Consider the following 19,927-nt stretch of genomic DNA (forward strand, 5'->3'; position numbering starts at 1 on the left):
ACTTGCTTAACTGCACCTCATTTATCTCCTCTTCGGTAGAGGTCTCTTGTTCTTTCATTTGGCTTTTGTTTTTGTGTTTCACCATTTTGGATATCACAGTGGCCTTTGGAGTCTGCCAAATTTTCCCCGTGGGTGTTGGTGTTCTGCTGTTTGTGGCTTCCTCTCCTGCGTCTGGATGAGCCAGGGAGCACCCAAGTTAAACACCACTGTCAAGTTTTACTCTCCTGGTTAGAGTTGGTAACCCAGGGATGGTACAGTTATCCCCTAGCTTTTTGCCTGGAGGCTATCAGTAGAGGTTACCTGAAGAACCTAGTCTTCTTAGTTGAATGAAAAACTCCCTCAGGTGCTCAGTGTAAGAAGATTTCCCGAGGGTGGGGCAGATGCTGGTTGGAAATGGGCCTCAATTAGCATTTAAATGTCAACCAAGTGGTGTTGAATCTCCTCCGAGGGAGGTGCCGCCTCCTTTCCCCAGAGTCCTGGGAAGGAGTAAGATGACCACAGTCCTGCGTGGCTGCAACTCAGCATAAGCTCTGAGCGCCCTCCAAATTCCAAGTGTGCCCACACAGTTCCAGTCCAGTCTGCCCTCCCTCTGCCGGAGCCCAAGGTATGTGTATGTGGATATTTCAGCACCTGTCCCAGCTCTGCGTAGTGGAGCTGCTTGGTAGTTTAACCCGAGGGCGCTGCTCACAGCTAAGGCCGCTGTTCACAGCTAAGGCCGCTGCCCAACCATGGACTCCCGGCCCCCTTTCGTGTCTTCACAAGCCTACCAGAATGGAGTTGGTGTCCCTGGTTATGTGGTCCTCCAATCTGCTTTTCTGTTGCTTTTTCCTGACAATTTGTCTTTAGTTTCATTGTAATTCCAGTTTGGTCCTGGGTTATGGTCTGTGTAGCTTCCATTCACTCTGCCACCATTTTGGCATCCAGTGAATCTTTATTACTTATATTTACAGTTCCACACATATCCTCTGAGTTATCATGGTCAGAGACTGCAATTTAGATTACTAGTAGAGAACACTAAATATCTTTATTTTACTATTTAGATTATTTTACATACTGCCTAGGGAATCCAGGTTTTTCTATCCTTTCAATATATGAGTGTAGATTGAATTAGTGATGAGATTTTTAAAGGTCTGGAACATTGTTTACAGTGAAATCTACCTGAAAGGTAAATTTTCATAAGCATATTTAGCCCTTTTGCTTGATTTCTTCAGTGCTTTGACCAGCTGAGAGAAAAACTGGCTTTTAGGGGCAATTTTTAATTTCCTCTCTGCCTAGTAGCTTATATGGTCCTAGAAGTCAGGAGAGCACAGCCCGAACACTTACCAGTCATGTGCCCTTGGTTTTCTCTTCTGTAAGGTAGGTCACTGTGAGGCTGGGGTGAGGCTGTGTATAGAAATGTATTAAATACTTTAGCGCATCATACAAGTGGAAGGTGCCGTTTTCATTGCATTGTAGTGTTCTCATATAAGGCAGTGGCTAACATCTGTGGTGCTGGCCTCTGTTTTGCCATCTAGCTTAGTGAGTTGGCCACTATTGCTTGTACTATATTCTGGCAGGACAGCCCTAATGGAGCGGAAGGCCGGGCTGGCACTTTCTGACCAGGCATGTCTCCTCTGTGCCTCAGTTTTCTCATCTCAGAAACAAGTTGGCAATTTCTTGTTGTGTCTTCTTATCACACCATAGTTGTGAGGCTCTGATATAATAAGGACTGTAAGAGCCTTTTGTAAGTCATCAAAGCCCTTATATAAATATAAGATAGTATTATTACAGGACATAGGATGTCATTTTTCCATTCTGTTCGTTGAAAAATCACATAATCAACTTTACTACATTAAGAGTCACTTTGATTTATTCAAAATTACATTATTTTCTAGATTTAAAACTACCAACATGAAATCGATTGAATATTTCACTTTAGAATTAATTTTCTGTATATATCAGATTAAAAATATCCACTCTGTATACAGGGGTTGGCAAAGTAGGTTTACAGTTGTTTGTATGGAAAGTAATACAATAATTAATAAATAATACAAGAATAAGCTTTTGTGTACTCACAACTGTAAACCTACTTTTGCCCACCCTTGTCACTGTAAGAATAAAATTCCATTAAATGATAGGGAATCACTTGCTTAGCATCTTAAAAGTAAAATTTTGATTCATTTCAAATACCCTGGAAGCTAATCTTACTTCCTAGTTGTTAGTATTTCAAGTCTTATATTAAATGTAAAGGTAACCAAATAGTCTAATAAAAGTTCATCTGAAAAAAATTGTACAGCCCTGGCCAGTTTTATGCTCAGTGGTTAGAGCATTGGCCTGCGGTCCCGAGAGAGCTGGATTCGGTTCCCGCTAAGGGCGCGTGCATCAGTTGCAGTTTGTCCCTGGCCCTGGTTGGTCGTGCAGGTGGCAGCCACTCGATGTGTCCCTTTCACATCGATGTTTCTCTCTCTCTCTCTCTCTCTTCCTCTCTCTCCCTCCCACTCTACCTGAACAAAAAATGGAAAAATGTCCTCGGATGAGGATTAAAAAAAAAAATTGTACAGATATGCCCGTCAGTGAACATTTTTCTCACCAAGAGCCTATGTCAACATATTTTAATCACACTATTTCTTTTAGTCCTACAGGATCACATGTTGAATGGTGTAAACAGCTTATAGCTGCTACAATTTCTAGTCAGATTTCAGGTTCAGTGACATCAGAAAATGTATCCAGAGATTATAAGGTAAGCAGAATTCAGTCCTTAATTCATTTTCAATATGCTAAGTAGCCAAGAAACTTTCCAATTTTAATGTGAGTGAGACTTTGGCCCCTTGTTGCTGGATGACCATTTGCTTGGGAACAAGGCTGAAAGGTTCTGTGTTGTTAGACCTGAACTTTAGAAGAGAAATTTTACTAGGATATATTATATGTGGTCATAATTTTGTAATTGAGAGGAAAAGCTGTCTTTAGATTATAATTATTCTTTGAAAAATCAAGTTTCATTCTATGATTTAATATATATTTTGTTATATATTATATTTTTATTTTATTATAATAAATATCTATATCTTCTTTGTTAATATGCTGAATTTTAGAAGATGTTTGATGTACAGTATTTCTCTAATGTCACAATTTGTTTCTGTATTTAGATACTACCTGTGAATATTCAGCATTAACAGGTGATAATAGAATGTAAAAAAAAAAATTGCAAAATCTCAAGAATATTGTATGGGAAATCTGATTTTTTAGTCCTTATTGAATTAAGAAATATCTTCTTGTTTATTTTAAAGTTGGATTTCCTGCTTATTCTAAAGTTAAGAGTGATAAGCTCCTTTTCAGCAGAGAAGGGCTGGGATTCTGTTATGCAACACTACTTCCCTAGCATGATCCTGGAACTTAGCAGGTGCTCAATAAATATTTGTTGAATCAATTAACAAATAAAAAACTTTAGTGCTCCATCTTTTAGGTTAAAGATTAACTTTGTTTTAATGTCAATAAACTTTTAACAGTTACATTAAATGAAACTATGTTTACATTTCAGGTCATAATGTTTGCTTGAAATGAGGTTTCAGTTTATTATAGTAAATTTTGCCTGCTGGTAAGAGATAATTGATTCTCAAGTATGTGCAAATTACATTTAGTATTCTGGACTACCCTCAGTCAGTCAACAATCTCTCAGAATCATGGTCCTTGACAGGTATCGGATCTTACAAACAATTCAAGAACTACAATAAAGATCCTAATTCATTCCTAATAGCTGCTCCTTGTTTAAGGGCATTGGACTCAGTTCCTCTTTAGCTTGTAACGTAGCAAATGCAAAGATTGTCAAGAGGCCATGTAATTGAAATTTGGCTGTCATGCTAGACTTGCTTTATATAAGTTGTCGAGTGCTTTTGATTACACCCACTGAAGGAAATCATGGCTGTGCATTAGTAGAAATTGGGTAATGGGCCCAGCCAGAAGAGTGACAGTATATAATAGGTTTCCTTGCTATATGGTTTTTTTATTTGCCCACATAGGAGCAGCTAGGGCTTCTGGTCCTCAAAACCCAGCTGGGTGAATATGCCATCTCCAGGTGAGAGAAACATCTGCTGCATCACTGATGCCTGAGTGGCTGGTCACTGAGCAGCTGCTGATCCCACTGGTCCCAGTCACCCTATTGCTCCCACTTTAGCTGAAAAACAGCCCTGTTGAGTGGAGAGGGTCAAGGACCCATATTAACAGAGAATAGTCCCCAGGCCTTGGAATGATTTTCTGCATGGACAATTATGAGTTAACTGTAATGTTTTCATTTGGCTGAATATTTGTTAGTGCTGTATGGGTCTGTAAAAGACTGATGACTGTGCATAGCTTTCTGATCTCTACATTAATAGATCAGACCGAGTCTGTACTTTAACATAAAGCAACTAAGTTTTTTTTTTTTTTTTTCAATTTTAGTCTATTTATAAATTTTGTGTAGCAGAATTGGCTCATATTGGAATGGTTTAACAGATGGTATTCATAAAAAGCTAAGGCTTTTCTATATTTTATAAAATGAATTTTAAGTACCTATATCAGATCATAGCCTTTGATGAATTATTGTAAAACAGTATGTCTTACAATTGTTTCTGTTATATTTGCCCTGTAGTCAAATCTGCAAAGTTGCCATTAAAGTTACTATTCAGGAGTTACCTTTTTTTAAGGAGCAAGTTTTTTTAAAAATAATAAATATTTTTTATTCTAAACCACAAGGATAGTTTTACATGCTACTTATTAAGTAGTTCTTAAAATCAGAGTAACCAAGATGAACTTTTGAGACACCTCTGGCCTGGGAACCATTGCATGGGGTTTTCCATTAAGGTCCAGATACAGTTTCTTGAGAATTTAATTTGTAGTCATCAGTCAATAATATTTGAAATTGTCTATTGTGCAAATATCTTATTTAAAATACATGCTCAATATTGGGGGTTAATTTATTATAGGTTAAATTCGAGGTTTATAATTAAATGGGAACAGATGTTTATATGGAGAAGAGCGCTTGTATCTTGATTTAAAATGCTGATTGTCTTCTGAGTTAGGCTACTGAGAGTAGTTCCACATCATTATCTTCATCAAACTTATAGCATATACAGGTCTCTATGGTTTTAACATATCATCCATTTAAGCCTCAAAATAATCTAGTGAGGTAGCTTTTATTATAGTCATCATTTAACAGAAGAGGAAACCAACCCTCAAAGAGGTTAGTTAAGTTGCTTAGTATCACACAGTCAGAAATGGGATTTGAACCCATGTTATTCTATTGAAGAGCAAGAGTGAGTTTTAAAATTTTTCCTACCTACCTCCACAGCCACTCTTTTTAAAAATGTGGCCTTTGCGTCTTCTCACATCAACACTCACGGGGGTGCCTGCAAAAATGCAGTTTCCTTGGACCCCATCCTACCCTGTGAATCAGAATCTCTGAGGGCGGGGAGCCCATTGCTTCATATCTTTCTCACATACAATAAAATCTGAAAGCTAGGTTTCCAAGGTTAATATCTGTTGAAATTGGTGATGGAACTGTACATTTCTGGTACATGTCCACAAATCTGAATAATTAGCAACTCATGTTAGATTTTGGAGACAATTGTTTTATTATTTACTCATATCATAAATTGACAGCTCAGGATCAGATCACCTAAAGTATGGTAAGAATATCACTGTTTCACATGAGATGAGTTTAGATGGTATGTCCATGGACATTTTTAACAGTTATATAATTATTTTAATGAACATTAGAAACAAATTAGCACATAAAACATAATTTAGTAGATGTTATTGCTTAGAGCTAGGAAAAGTATGAAAAAAGAGTGGATTTCAAGTCCATATAAAGACAAATACTAATATTAGTACAGGTGCTGTATAGATACAGCAAACCAAACTCAAACCAATATATTAAATGATATAAGTTTAAGAAATACTGTCACAGATGGAAGAGTAGATAGCTATTATGTTGATTTATGGATCAACTAAATTAATAAATGTATGCTTTTAATTCCAAGTCATCCTGAATATTTGCCCAATAATTAAGATTCCTAGGAGAAATATAATAAAATTAAAATATTTTTTCTTTATTGATTTTTAGAGAGAGAGAAAGGGAGAGGGAGAGAAAAATAGAAACATCGATGAGAAAGAACATCAATTGGCCACCTCCTGCATGCCTCCCACTGGGGATTTGGCCCATAACTTGGGCATGTGCCCTGACTGGGAATTGAACCTGTGACTGACCTCTTGGTGCATGGTCGACTCTCAACCACTGAACCACACCCTCTGGTCATAATAAAATGTTTTGTTTTGTTTGCTGTGCCCGTCCCCTTGCCCCACTACTACTCAATTGCTTTCATTTTTACTGGACTAACAGAGTCAAATTCGCTCTTGAATTTGTCAGTAAATTTAAGAACAAGATTAGAATGTAATGTTCCATAAATTAGATGAAATAATACAGCTAAGAATTGTACTGAAACATTTTTAGGAACTATTAAAGCGACACAGTTGATTAGTTTACATTGCTGGGAAAGTAGAACTAGACCAGGAAGAGGGAACATGATTGAATAGTACAAACAGTACTGGTTAGCTTTATGACCTTGTATAACCTCTGTCAGTTTCCTTATCTGTAAGGATAGGAGAGTTTGGATTGGATTGTAAGACTCTAAATTCCTTTCTTTCTAGAACATTCTGGCTAGCCTTCAGGAAAGTAGACATTGTCATTTTAATGTAATCATCCTCCATCCTCTGACTCCATCATCATCATTATTATCATCACCTCTGTACATCTCCTCCTCCTGTTTTTCCTTTCCTCATCCATGCACACACAGTAGCTAGATATCTTCTTTAAACATTGTGAAGAAAATGGAGAGGGGCCTGTACTATGTTTAATCATTTAACAGATTAGTGCCATGATTAAATACTGGATACTCCACAAAAATTTCCTGAAGGGCTTTGGAGGGAAGTGGAATGCAGTGTATCAGGAAGGCTTTATTATTGCTTGAACTAAGTCTTAGTTAATATTTCTTTTTGGGGGGAGAAATATGTTTTTATTGATTTTTTAGAGAAAGAGGAAGGGAGAGAGAGATAGAAACATCGATTTGAGAGAGAATCATCAATTGGCTGCCTCCTGCACTCCCCCTACTTGGGATTGAGCCCAAAACCTGGGCATGTACCCTGACAGGAATCAAATCATGACCTCTCAGTCCATGGGATGATGCTTAATCCACAGAGCCACACCGGCTGGGCCTTAACAAATATTTCTTAAAATGAATGCTAGTCTATGAAAAGGGCAGCTTGAGCATGATCTTTCAGAATCCATGGCTGTAATCTGTTGTTGATAGCTTGGCGTCATGATCTATTAAATCAGAGTTTGCAAATGCAAATGTCTAGATGGGATAGTTAACATGCTAGGCAGACATAGGAGGGCACTGTGGAGAACTGGAGAATACAGCATGTCCCCCTAAAGCAATTAAATTAGGGGGAAAACTACCTGCTGCCTGTTTGAGCAATAGGCATCCAGTTTGTAACCACTGTAACAGAAGAGTGCTGTCCTGTCTCCCAGGGTTACATGTGGGGAAGAATTGTTGCTTAAAAATATCAAGATTTGGGCTTTTGCTTCTAGAAAGATGGAGAAGATATACCTTTTATTATCCTTCACGCTAAATACAACTAGAAACCCTGGGCATAATCTATAAAATAAACATAAGAATTCCCTGAAGGTAGAAAGAAGAAGGCAAACTGGTCAGAGATCTCAGGACCCAAGGAACAACAGTTTATGGGATTTATTTTTACCACATATGTCTGTGACTTATTGCTGAAGAAGCCAGCAACCCAAAAATGCCAAGAGGCGCAGACAACAAAAGCCTACTCTGTCTAACCAAAGAAACATGGAAGAGGCAGTTAAACACTAACTACTGTACTGTAGCCAAACACCATAGAAAAAGTTGTGGCCGTATACCCATCCTCCAGCAAGGCCAAATAGGGAGCCTAAATTCCACCCTTGCCAGGCTGTAATGAGGCAGTGCCCACCCTCTGTTTCTGCTGGAGCAGTGTGAGAAAGCCAGCTAAAATAGAAGGTTTAAATAAGAGCTCATAAAATAATACTGAAAATGTTCTGATTCGTATTAAAAAATCACTCATTATACCAAGAATCAGAAAGATATTAAACTGAATGATAAAAGAGAATAGTTGCCAAAACTGAGATGACAGAGGTGTTAGAATTATGTGAAAAAGTTTTGAAAGAAGCCATCATAAAATTGTTTCAATAAGCAATTACAAATATGCTTGAAATAATGAAAGCATAGAGAGCCAGACACAAGAAATAGAAAAGTTTCAACAAAGAAATATGAGACAAAGAAGAACCAACTGGAAATTTTAAAACTGAAATATATAATAACTAAAATTTGGAAAAAAAACCTCAATGGATAGGTTTAACAGCAGAATAGAGAGGACAGAGAGAAGGGAAAAACACCACTCTCAAAAGATCATAGACTGTATGTTTTCATTTATATAACAGTCTTTGAATGACAATATTATAGAAATGGAAAATAGATTAGCGGTTAACAGGGGTTAAAAAAGGGAGGGGAATGATGAAATCACAGAAAGAGAAACTAAAAAAAAAAAAAATCCCATTTATCATCGCCCCCCCCCCCCCCCAAAATTAAGATACCTAGGAATAAACTTAACCAAAGAAATAAAGGACCTATTTGCAGAAAACTACAGATCATGGAAAAAAGAAATAGAGGAAGATATAAAAAAGTGGAAGCACATACCCTGTTCATGGATTGGGAGAATTAACATAATTAAAATGTCCTTAGTACTCAAAGCAATCTTTACATTCAATGCAATCCCCATCAAAATACTAACGATATACTTCACAGAACTAGAACAAATACTTCAAAAGTGCATATGGAACCAAAAAAAAGACCTTGAATAGCCATAACAATCTTGAACAAGAAGAACAAAGTTGGAGGGATCACATTACCAGATTTCAGGTTATACTACGAAGCCACTGTAATCAAAACAGCTTTGTACTGGCACAAGAACAGGCAGATAGACCAATGGAACAGAACAGAGAACCCAGAAATGGACCCAAGGCAATATGCTCAATTAATATTTAACAAAGGTGACAAGAGCATACAGTGGAGTAAAGACAGCCTCTTTAACAAATGGTGTTGGGAAAATTGGACAGCTACATGCAAAAAATAAAACTAGACCATCAACTTACACCATACACAAGAATAAACTCAAAATGGATAAAAGACTTAAATGTAACTCATGAATCCATAAAAATCCTAGAAGAAACTGTAGGCAACAAAATTTCAGACATCATACACAGCAGAATTTTCACTGATACATCACCTAAGGCAACAGAAACAAAGGAGAAAATGAACACATGGGACTACATCAAACTCAAAAGCTTCTGCACAGCAAAAGATACAATCATCAAAATAAAAAGGCAACCCACTGTATGTGAGAGCATAATTGCCAATGATATATCAGATAAGGGGTTAATTTCCAATATATAGAGAGTGGTCATACAACTCAACAAAAGGAAGACAAAGAACCCAATTAAAAAATGGGCAGAGGAACTAAATAGAAACCTCTCCAAACAGGACATACAAATGGCTAAGAGACATATGAATAAATGCTCATCATCACTAATCATCAGAGAGATGCAAATTAAAACAACAATGAGGTATCACCTTACACCTGTCAGAATGGCCACCATCAACAAATCATCAAACAACAAGTGTTGTCGAGGGTGTGGAGAAAAGGGGACTCTAGTGCACTGCTGGTGGGAATGCAGACTGGTGCAGCCACTATGGAAAACAATATGGTGTTACCTCATAAAATTAAAAATTGAACTTCCATTTGACCCAGTGATCCCACTTCTAGGAATATACCCTAAGAAGCCTGAAACACCAATCAGAAAGAATATATGTACCCCCATGTTTGTAGCAGCACTATTTACAATAGCTACGATCTGGAAAAAGCCCAAATGTCCATCAGTAGACAAATGGATGAAAAAGCAATGGTACATATCCACAGTGGAGTCCTATGCAGCTGTAAGAAAAAAGATCTCTTATCCTTTGAGACGACATGGAGGGACCTGGAAAGTATTATCCTAAGTGAAACAAGCCAAACAGAGAAATTCAAGTATCATATGATCTCACTTATTTGTGGAATATGATGAACATAACAGTGTGAGGAATGGGGTAGTCCCAGAGACGTGGAAGTGGTGTACAGACTGACAATCCCTAGAATATGGGGTTGTGGGGGAGAGATAAACCACAGAACTTATATGCATGTGTGCATGAACAATGGAGATGGACAACAAAGCTGGGGACAGGGTGGGGTGGGAGGGTAATCAGTGGGGGTAAAAGGAGAAACATCTGTAACAAGAATAAATAAATTAATTATAAGGAAAATAAAATACATTGCAATCACTTTTGAAAAAAAAAAAGGAGGGGACTTCTGGTCAAGATGGCGGCATGGGTAAACGCGGTATTGCGTTCTCCCACAAGCACATCAAAGTTAGAACTAAACTACAGAAAAACCATCATTCAAAACTGCCTGAAATCAACCTGAATGGAAGTCCTACAACTATGGAATTAAAGAAGTAGCCCCATCAAGACTGGTAGGAGGGGCTGAGGTGGACAGGCTGGTCCCACACTCACGTGTGGCAGATAAAAATCAGGAGGATACCTTGGCTGGGAAGGTTCTCCCTGAGTAAGGGATTCCAGTCCCACACCAGGCACCCCGCTCAGGGTTCCAGTGCCAGGAATAGAAGTCCCCATAACTTCTGGCTGTAAAACCAGCAGGAACTGAGGCTCAGGGAGGTTGAGGCGGCTGGAGCCCCAGGCAGCTCCTCTTAAAGGGCCCGCACACAGACTTATCTGACTCACTCCCTCTAAGCTTGGAGGGAAGGCAGCTTGAGGGGCGCCAGAGACATAAGTGAAGAACTGAGCTGTTTGGCATTGGAGTGTGGCCTGGAGAGGGGGTTTTCTCCGGGACAAACGTTCTGTCAGAGGCCTTTGTTCTTTTGGTGAGAACTTCCCTGGGGGGGGGGGGTGCAGACAGAAGCCATATCTGGGACTCCAGCAACCTGGCTCACACTGTCTGCCCCGCCCTGGTGATTCCCTGAGGCCCTGACCCACCCAGCTTTCAGGCCCACCCAAGCTGTTGCCAGTTGCTTAACCATAGGATTGGCCTGTCTTGGATCCTGCTTCAGGTTTTCCTAAATTCTTTCAAACAAGCAGCATCTGGTCTCAGCTAGCCCCATACCTCTTGTTAAGTAATACATAGAAACAAACACAGGGAGGCAGCCAAAATGAGTAGACAAAGAAACAGTTCCCAAATGAAAGAACAGAACAAAACCCCAGGAAAAGAACTAAGTGGAATAGAGATAAGCAACCTAACAGATGCTGAGTTCAAAACACTGCTTATAAGGATGCTCAATGAACTTAGTGAGAACCTCAGTGAACTTAGTGAGGGCCTCAAGAGCATAAAAAATGACCAGTCAGATATGAAGGATGCACAATCAAAAATGAAGTAGGCACTAACTGAAATAAAGAATAATTTATACAGATTCAATAGTAGAGTATGTAAAGCCAAGAAGCAAACCATCGATTTGGTATATAAGGAAGCAAAAAACACCCAATTGAAACAGCAACAAGAAAAAAGAATACAAAAAAACAAGGATAGTGTAAGTATCCTCTGGGACAACTTCAAGCATGCCAATATTCACATTTTGGGGGTGCCAGAAGGAGAAGAGAGAGAACAAGAAATTGAAAACCTAGTTGAAACAATAATGGCAGAAAAGTTTCCTAACTTGGTGAAGGAAACAGACATACAAGTCCAGGAAGCACAGAGAGTCCCAAACAAGATGAACCCCAAGAGCCCCACACCAAGATACATCATCATCAAAATGCAAAAGGTTCAAGAGAAAGAGATAATCTAAAAAACTGCAGGAGAAAAGCAGTTAGTTACCTACAAGGTAGTTCCCATAAGGCTGTCAGCTGATTTCTCCACAGAAATTTTGCAGGCTAGAAAAGAGTGGCAACAAATATTCAGAGTGATGAAAAGCAAGAACCTACAACCAAGATTACTCTATCCTGCAAAGCTGTCATTTAGAATTGATGCCATATAAAGAGTTTCCCAGAGAAGAAAAAAGTTAAAGGAGTTCATCACCACCAAACCGTCATTGTATGAAATGAAGGGTCATTTTGAAGAAAAAGATAAAATATATGAACAAACAAAATGGCAATGAGTGCATATCTATTGACAATTGGATCTAGAAACAAAATGAACAAGCAGAACAGAAACATTCTCATAGATACAGAGAACATTTTGTTGGTTGCCAGATGGGAGGGAGTTGGGGGAATGGGTAAAAAAGGTGAAGGGGTTAAGAAGTACAAATTGGTAGCTAGTCTGACAAACCTCAAAGCGAAGGGGGTTGGGGGGGATAAATAAACCAAAGAACTTGTCTGTGTCCATTGGTTACGCATATAACAGTGTGGGAAAAGGCAGGAGGGGGGCCGGAGTGGGGAGGAGGGGGTCAATGGAGGAAAAATGAGGAACATCTGTAATATATTTAACAATAAAGATAAAAAGGGGAGGTGAGTCCAACCGGTGTGGCTCAGTGGTTGAGCGTTGACCCATGCACCAAGAGGTCACCGGTTCGATTCCCAGTCAGGACACATGCTAAGTATGTGGGCCCAATCCCTAGTCGGGGGCATGCAGGAGGCGGCCAGTCGATGTTCTCTCTCATCGATGTTTCTGTCTCCCTCTCCATCAATAAAGGAAAAAAAATAAAAGGGAGGGGAAGGAAAATTGTTCTGTATCTTGACTGTGTTAGTCTCAGTATCCTGGTTCTGATATGGCAGTATAGTTTTGTAATATACTCCTATCAGGGAAATCAGATGACATGGTACATAGTACATGCAATCTCTCCTTATTGCATATAAAATATTTTGATTAATGTAGATGAGTAGATAAAAAAGCGGTGGTACATTTACACAATGGAATACTGTACTATGCAGCTGTAGGAAAAGAAGGATATCTTATTCTTTGAGATAGCAGGGAGGGACCTGGGGAGTGTTATGCTAAGTGAAATTAGCCAATTAGAGAAAGACAAGTATCACATGGAATCTCAGAAGGAAGTGGGGAGGGCGGTCAGGAAGAGATTACCAAAGAACTTATATGCATATATGCATTACCCATGAACACAGACAATAGGGTGGTGAAGGCCTAGGGCTGGGTGGGAATTAGGTGTAGGGGGGCAATGGGGAAAAATAAGCAGAGAACTTCCAGTCAAGATGGTGATATAAGTGAACGTGGCACTTGCCTCCTCCCACAACCACATCAAAATGACAATTAAACTACAGAATATCATCATTCAGAACTGCCTGATATTGAGCTGAATAGAAGTTCTACAACTATGAAATTAAAGAAGCCACATCAAGCCTAGTAGGACGGACAGAGGCTCAGAAGGGCTAGTCCCACACCCACTTGTGGAATATTAAAATCAGGAGAGGATACCTTGGCTGTGAAGGCCCTCTCCTAGGAGCAAGGGGCTCTAATTCCACATCAGGCTCCCAGCTCAGGGTTCTAGTGCCAGAAAGATAAGTCCCCATCACTTCTGGCTGTAAAAATCAACGGGAATCGAGGCTGAAGGAGGCTGAGGCTCCCAGAGGCCAGGCAGTTTCTCTTAAAGGGCTTGCACACAGATTTACTCAGACTCGCTCCCTCTGGGCCCTAGCATCGGTGAGGTAGCCTGAAAGTTACAAGAGACATATGAGGAAGAACTGAATTGTTAGGTGTGGGGGCGAGATTTGGAGAGGTAGCTTTCTCCTGGACAGACGTGCTGGCAGAAGCCATTGTTCCTTTGGTGAGCCCTTCCTTCATGGAGCTGGCAGACAGGCACCATATCTGGAACTCCAGCAACCTGGCTCACACTGTTTGTCCTGCCCTGGTGATTCCCAGAGGCCCTGTCCCAACTTTCGGGCCTACCCAAGCTGTTTCCAGTGGCTTTACTGTAGGAATGGTCTGTCTGGGCTCATGCATTGGATTTTCCTAAAATCAAACAAGCAGTATCTGGCCTCAGTGAGCCCCATACCTCTTGCTAAGTGCCCCAGGCCTAGCATTAGCAGCAGCCGGCTTTGGTTCACAGCTTGGCCTTGCCTGGGCACCTCAAAGTCCAGCACAAGAAGCAGCCATCTGCTGATCACTTTCTAGTTTATGCCTGGTGGCCTTGGGTAAAACACAGGCAATGGTTTATCTTGGCTTGTGCCTCCTGGGAGGCCCCAGAGCCAACAGACCCGGTGGACAGTTTCAGACCACATTGAAGCACCACCACTCAACCACCATCACAAGTAACACACTCAAGGAGTGGACTCAGTGGGTACCAGATCCCTGCTGAAGTAAGTCTTGCTCTGTGTGGTGGGCCCCTGAACAGCTGATCCTCCAAGGTCATGAGAGGTCAGTGGGCACAGCCAGTCCTTGCAGCTGATCAGCCTGAGTAAATCCCTCCCATTGATGTGCCAATAGCAATCAAGACTCAATTACAACTGAAGGGTGTACAGCCCACACGGGAGGTTCACTCAAGTGCCCAGCTGAGGTAATCAGGGAGGCTGTGCTACCGGACTCTACAGGACCCCTACTACAATAAGCCACCCTACCAAGCCTAGGTGATGTAGCAACTCTACCTAATACATAGAAACAGACACAGAGAGGCAGGCAAATGAGGAGACAAAAAGAAACATGTCTCAAATGAACTGAACAAAACAGGAAAAGAACTAAGCAAAATGGAGATAAGCAATCTAACAGATGCAGAGTTCAAAACACTGGTTGTAAAGATGCTCAGGGAACTTAATGAGGTCCTCAAGAGCATAAAAAAGGACCAGTCAGAAATGAAGGGTATACTAACTGAAATAAAGAATAATTTAGCCCTGGCTGGGTAGCTTAGCTGGTTAGAGCATTATCCCCTTATGCCAAGACTGCATGTTCAGTTCCCAGTCAGGGCACATATACAGATCAACCAATAAATGCATAAATAAGTGAAACAACAAATGGATATTTCTCTCTAAAATCAATGGGGAAAAAAGAATAATTTACAGGGAATCAATACTAGAATAGGTGGAGCTGAGAAGCAAACCATCAATTTGGAATATAGCAAAAAACATCCAATCAGAACAGCAACAAGAAAAAAGAATCCAAATAAATGAGGATAGTGTAAGGAGCCTCTGGGACAACTTCAGGCTACCAACATTTACATCACGGGGGTGCCAGGAGGAGAAGAGAGAGAACAAGAAATTGAAAACCTATTTTAAAAAATAATGACATAAAACTTCCCTAACTTGGTGAAGGAAACAGTCACACAAGTCCAGGAAGCACAGAGAGTCCCAAACAAGATGAACCCAAAGAGGCCCACACCAAGACACATCATAATTAAAATGCATAAAGTTAAAGACAAAGAGAGAATCTTAAAAGCAGCGAGAGAAAAGCAGTTAGCTACCTGCAAGGGAGCTCCTATTAGACTGTCAGCTGATTTCTCAACAGAAACTTTGCAGACCAGAAGGGAGTGGCAAGAAATATTCAAAGTGATGAAAAGCAAGGACCTACAGACAAGATTACTCTATCCTGCAAAGCTATTGCTTAAAATCGATGGACAGATAAAGAGCTTCCCATACAAGAAAAAGAAAAAGGAGCTCATCACCACAAAACAAGTATTATATGAAATGTTGAAGATAATTATTTTTATCTTCTTGAAGAAGATAAGAAAATATGACTAATAAAATGGCAATAAATAAATATCAGCAATTGAATCTACAAAGAAAATGAACAAGCAGAACAGAAACAGACTCATAGATACAGAGAACTTTTTGTTGGTTGCCAGAGGGGAGGGGGGCTGAGGGGATGGGCAGAAAAGATGAAGGAATTAAGAAATACAAATTGATTGTTAGACTGAGGAACCTCAAAGAGAAGGGGGAGGGGTCAGGAAGAGATCATCCAAAGGGTTTATATTCATATATACATAACCAGTGGACATAGACAAGAGTGTGGGGAAGGTAGGAGGGGTGCAGGAGCAGGGAGGAGGGGGTCAGTGGGAGAAAAAAGGGGGGCATTTGTAATACTTTTGACAATAAAGATAAAAAGGAGGGGACATCTGTAATACTCTCAACAGTAAAGATAAAAATAAAGCGATATGACATGCAGATAAATTTAATAAATACACTTTTAAGTACTTAAAAAATGAAAATAAAAAGATAAAAACATATCAGAAGTATGGTTTAAATGAAACATAGTTATGCTATGATATGTAAAAACAAATACAAGAGGAGTGTATTGTAATTGTTGAGCACCGATCCAGTTCTATAAATATGATATAAGCACCAGTTATTTTTATGGGGCTGGGCTGAGCTACATGGAATTCATAGTAGGGGAAAGTGACACTAAAAAATATAGTACGAATTGAACTGTGGTGAGCATTCAAAGGACAAGTAAACAATGTGTGGTGGGAGAAGGGGAGGGGGCAGAACAGGACATTCTGGGCATTAAGCCTGAGGGCCTTTATCAGCCTTCTCTGGAAGGGGAACAGGTTTAGGTGGGGCCTTTTCCTGCTTAAGAGCATGGATACTAAAACAAGCCAGCTTGGGTTTGAATTCTCCACTCTGCTCTTGCTGGCTCTATGACCTTCGGTAAGTTACTTCACCTCTTGCTGCCTTGGTTTCCTCATTTATCATATGGGAATAATAGTAGAATTTCCTTCCCCAGTGGCTGAAAGTGTTGAGATAACACTTAAAGTGTTTACCACAGCACCGGGCATACAGTGGACCTTGTTGATATTTATATTATTGGTACTGGCTGGGTTTGAAAACTTTCTGAAATAACTTTCACACTGTTGAGGATTTAAGGGTGTCAACTATAACCTGAAGAATTCAGACAGAAGCCAAACAGACTTAGACCATAATAATTGACTAAAGCTGGCTTCGAGGGTCTGGCTCAGGTGTGAGGCCACAGTGGGCCCTGAATTAAACACACTCTCCCAAAGGCAGCCCTGGACAACTTTAGCCTCTCCTTTGGGGCAGGGCCCACATGGGCAAATTCTTCATGGGCCAACGAGACCAAGCTGTACCCTCTGGGCAGGCTGGCACACAGATCCCAGAGAGGCAAAGGGGAGCACAGTGGCTTCCTTACCCAAATCCACCCAAAACAAGTGGTCATTCCAAGCCCTTGCCTCTCTAGTGGGGAGTGCTGAAAGGAAGACTGGGGCCAGAGGAAGGGAGTTTTATGCCCAAAACAAACTTTTATATGAGTTTAAGTTTTGGTGCTTCTCTGGGGAAAAAATTCACTCTTTCTCTCACCGCTACTCACATTATACTCCTAGAACACTTCTGACACCAGATGTGTATTTTATGTTTTTGCCCCCCCCCCCCCGCCCACACACACCAACCAGTTCTCCCAACACCAGCTGGCTGTCCTACAATCCAATTTAGTTCTAACACTAGCCAGAGTTAGTGTGGATCTTACAGGTTAAGGACTCAGTTCCATGAGACTGTCCCTCATTTCAGATGCCAATAGCAAATAGTGGGTGCCCAGTTTCCCTACAACTTCTGCCAGGCTTGACTACAAATGAGAGGTTTCAATGACCCCCTATTCAATTTAATCATTTACTAGAACAGCTCACAGAACTCAGGTAAACACTGAATGTTTACCAGTTTATTAAAGGACATTATAAAGAACACAGATAGCCCGGCCAGTGTAGCTCAGTGTTTGAGCATTGACCCATGCACCAAGAGGTCGCTGGTTCAGTTCCCGGTCAGGACACATGCCCAGGTTGTAGGCCAAATCCCCAGTGGGGAGCATGCGGGAGGTGGCCAATTGATGTTCTCTCATCAATGTTTTTATCTCGATCTCTCTCTCCTTTCCTCTCTCTCTCAATAAAGGAAAGAAATAAAACACACACACACACACACACACACACACACACACAAAGATAAACAACCAAATGAAGAGATACATAAGGTGAGGTCTGGGAGGGTTCCAAGTACAAGAGCTTCTGTCCCCATGTAGTTGGGGTGTACCACCCTCCAAGCATGTAGATGTGTTCAATCCAGAAGCTCTCTGAAGCCCATACTTTTGGGATTTTTATGGAGGCTTCATCACAGGCCTGGTCAATAAAACTGATTTGCCAGTTCCTCTCCCCTCTTCTTAAGATGGGGGTGTGGTGTTGAAAGTTCCTAGCATCTAATCATCACTTGGTCTTTCCACAAGCACTCAGCCAGGGTTTTACCTAGAGTCACCTCATTAGAACAAAGAAACTCCTATCATCCAGGACATTCCAAGGGTTTTAGGAGCTCTGTGTCAGGAACTGAGGTCAAAGACCAAATACTAGAACAAAATATGGTCTTAGCACTCTTATTTACAAGGAATTTAGGAGCTCTATGTTGGGAATGGGGATCATTTCACAGTGCTTTTACTTGATTTAGTGAAAGCCATTTAGACATAGGTAAATTTTTAGTTAACTTTCAGGTAGTTGGCTCTCTTTGTGAAACAGATTAAGATTATTATTAACTTTTTTGCACCTTCTCCTAAGTTCTTAGCATGTGTAGGAGTTGAGAGAGGGGATGTGAGGCAGGTCAAGATAGTTGTGGTGCAACTGCTACTTAAGGAAGACAGTGAAAGAACTAAAAATCAAATTTTCAACCAGCAGAGATTAGGAAGAGAGAGGTAGTATGAGAAAGCTTATTTTCTCATCTTTTAACATGGGATGTAACTAGCTACTGTTTAAAGTAAACAAATCAAGAAGTTGATGTTGTAACCGTATTTATGGTTATGGAGGTGATCCTTAGAATAAAAAATAGACCTAGTTAAGCGTGGTTATCACTGAGGAATGAATCTCAGGGAGAGGAGACTTTCTATTTTGAGTTTTATTGAGTTTTTTATTAACATAAGTATGCATATTTATACTAACTTTATTGAGTTGTCATTAACAGATGATAAACTTCACCTGTTGAAAGCATATAATGTAACAAGTTTTGATAGGTATACATACACTTGTGAAGCTTACCATAATTAAGATGATAAATATGATAAACATATCCATCACCTCTCCCCACCCCACCCCCCAAAAAAGCCAGGTTTAAGCTTCTTAGTCTAAATAGTGTATGTTTAGGAACTTATATAAATCTTAAATAAATAAATAAATAAATCGCTTAAATAAATCTCTTTGTGCTACAGCATCACCTAATTCAGAAAACTTTTTTCTACTTCAGTGTATTTTCATTTAATGATGATAAATTATGAAGTCTTCATGTGCTCTTCTTATCTATCCTGAGGAAAACCTATACAGCTAATAAGGACCTCTGGTGACTTTTTTTAGTGATCTGTTTTCTGTAGAACATCCAGTGGTTACATGATCGGAAATGAGAATTTGGAATGGGGAACAGATGATTCAGGTCTTCCTCAGACAATTACTTTTCAAAGGTTCCTTTTATTCTCTGCAATGTTTCCTCTATCCTGGGCTTCCAAAATGCATACACTGCATGTTCAAGTTTATTATCTGTTAACTCTCCGTAGGCTACTGGTGCAGGAAGAACATTGCTGAAACCAGTGTTCCTATTCAATAAAGCTTAGTTTTCCATTGCAGGGGCAGCAGCCCAGGCCTCCTCACCCCTCCACTGCCCTCCCAGACCAGCCAGCTACCTCTTTCCACCTGGAGCTGCCCTTCCCCAGGCAGTGATGCCTGAGGGACAAGACAGACATCCTTTTCTTGGTGGGGTGGCCACATCTGGGAGTCATTTTCTGGAGTACAAAATTTGAGTTGGAAATATAATTTCTGTGGAAACCAGGTTATGATTTGTGGTTATCTAGGTTTCATGATACCATTAATGCTGTAGCTGAGCTGTTTTGGGTCAAATGTGGGAGCTTTTGTGGATTTTGTGTT

The 19,927-nt window shown here is 40.1% G+C and overlaps 1 protein-coding gene across 3 annotated transcripts in view; it reads left to right on the forward strand.

Annotated features, from left to right (window-relative positions):
• MTMR1 (myotubularin related protein 1) overlaps positions 1-19,927 on the forward strand; it is an 87,429-nt gene that overhangs the window by 10,565 nt on the left and 56,937 nt on the right. For 2 of the 3 annotated variants that reach the window (XM_036270959.1, XM_036270958.1), the window contains exon 2: positions 2,614-2,719. In XM_036270959.1, coding sequence (XP_036126852.1) covers positions 2,614-2,719 — 106 coding nt within the window. Of the gene's footprint in view, positions 1-2,613; positions 2,720-3,125; positions 3,156-19,927 lie in introns of those variants that run through there. The other variant, XM_036270960.1, reaches the window with a different exon arrangement.

Source organism: Molossus molossus, unplaced genomic scaffold, assembly GCF_014108415.1.
Source record: "Molossus molossus isolate mMolMol1 unplaced genomic scaffold, mMolMol1.p scaffold_m16_p_2, whole genome shotgun sequence".
NCBI classification, from domain to species: Eukaryota; Metazoa; Chordata; class Mammalia; order Chiroptera; family Molossidae; genus Molossus; species Molossus molossus.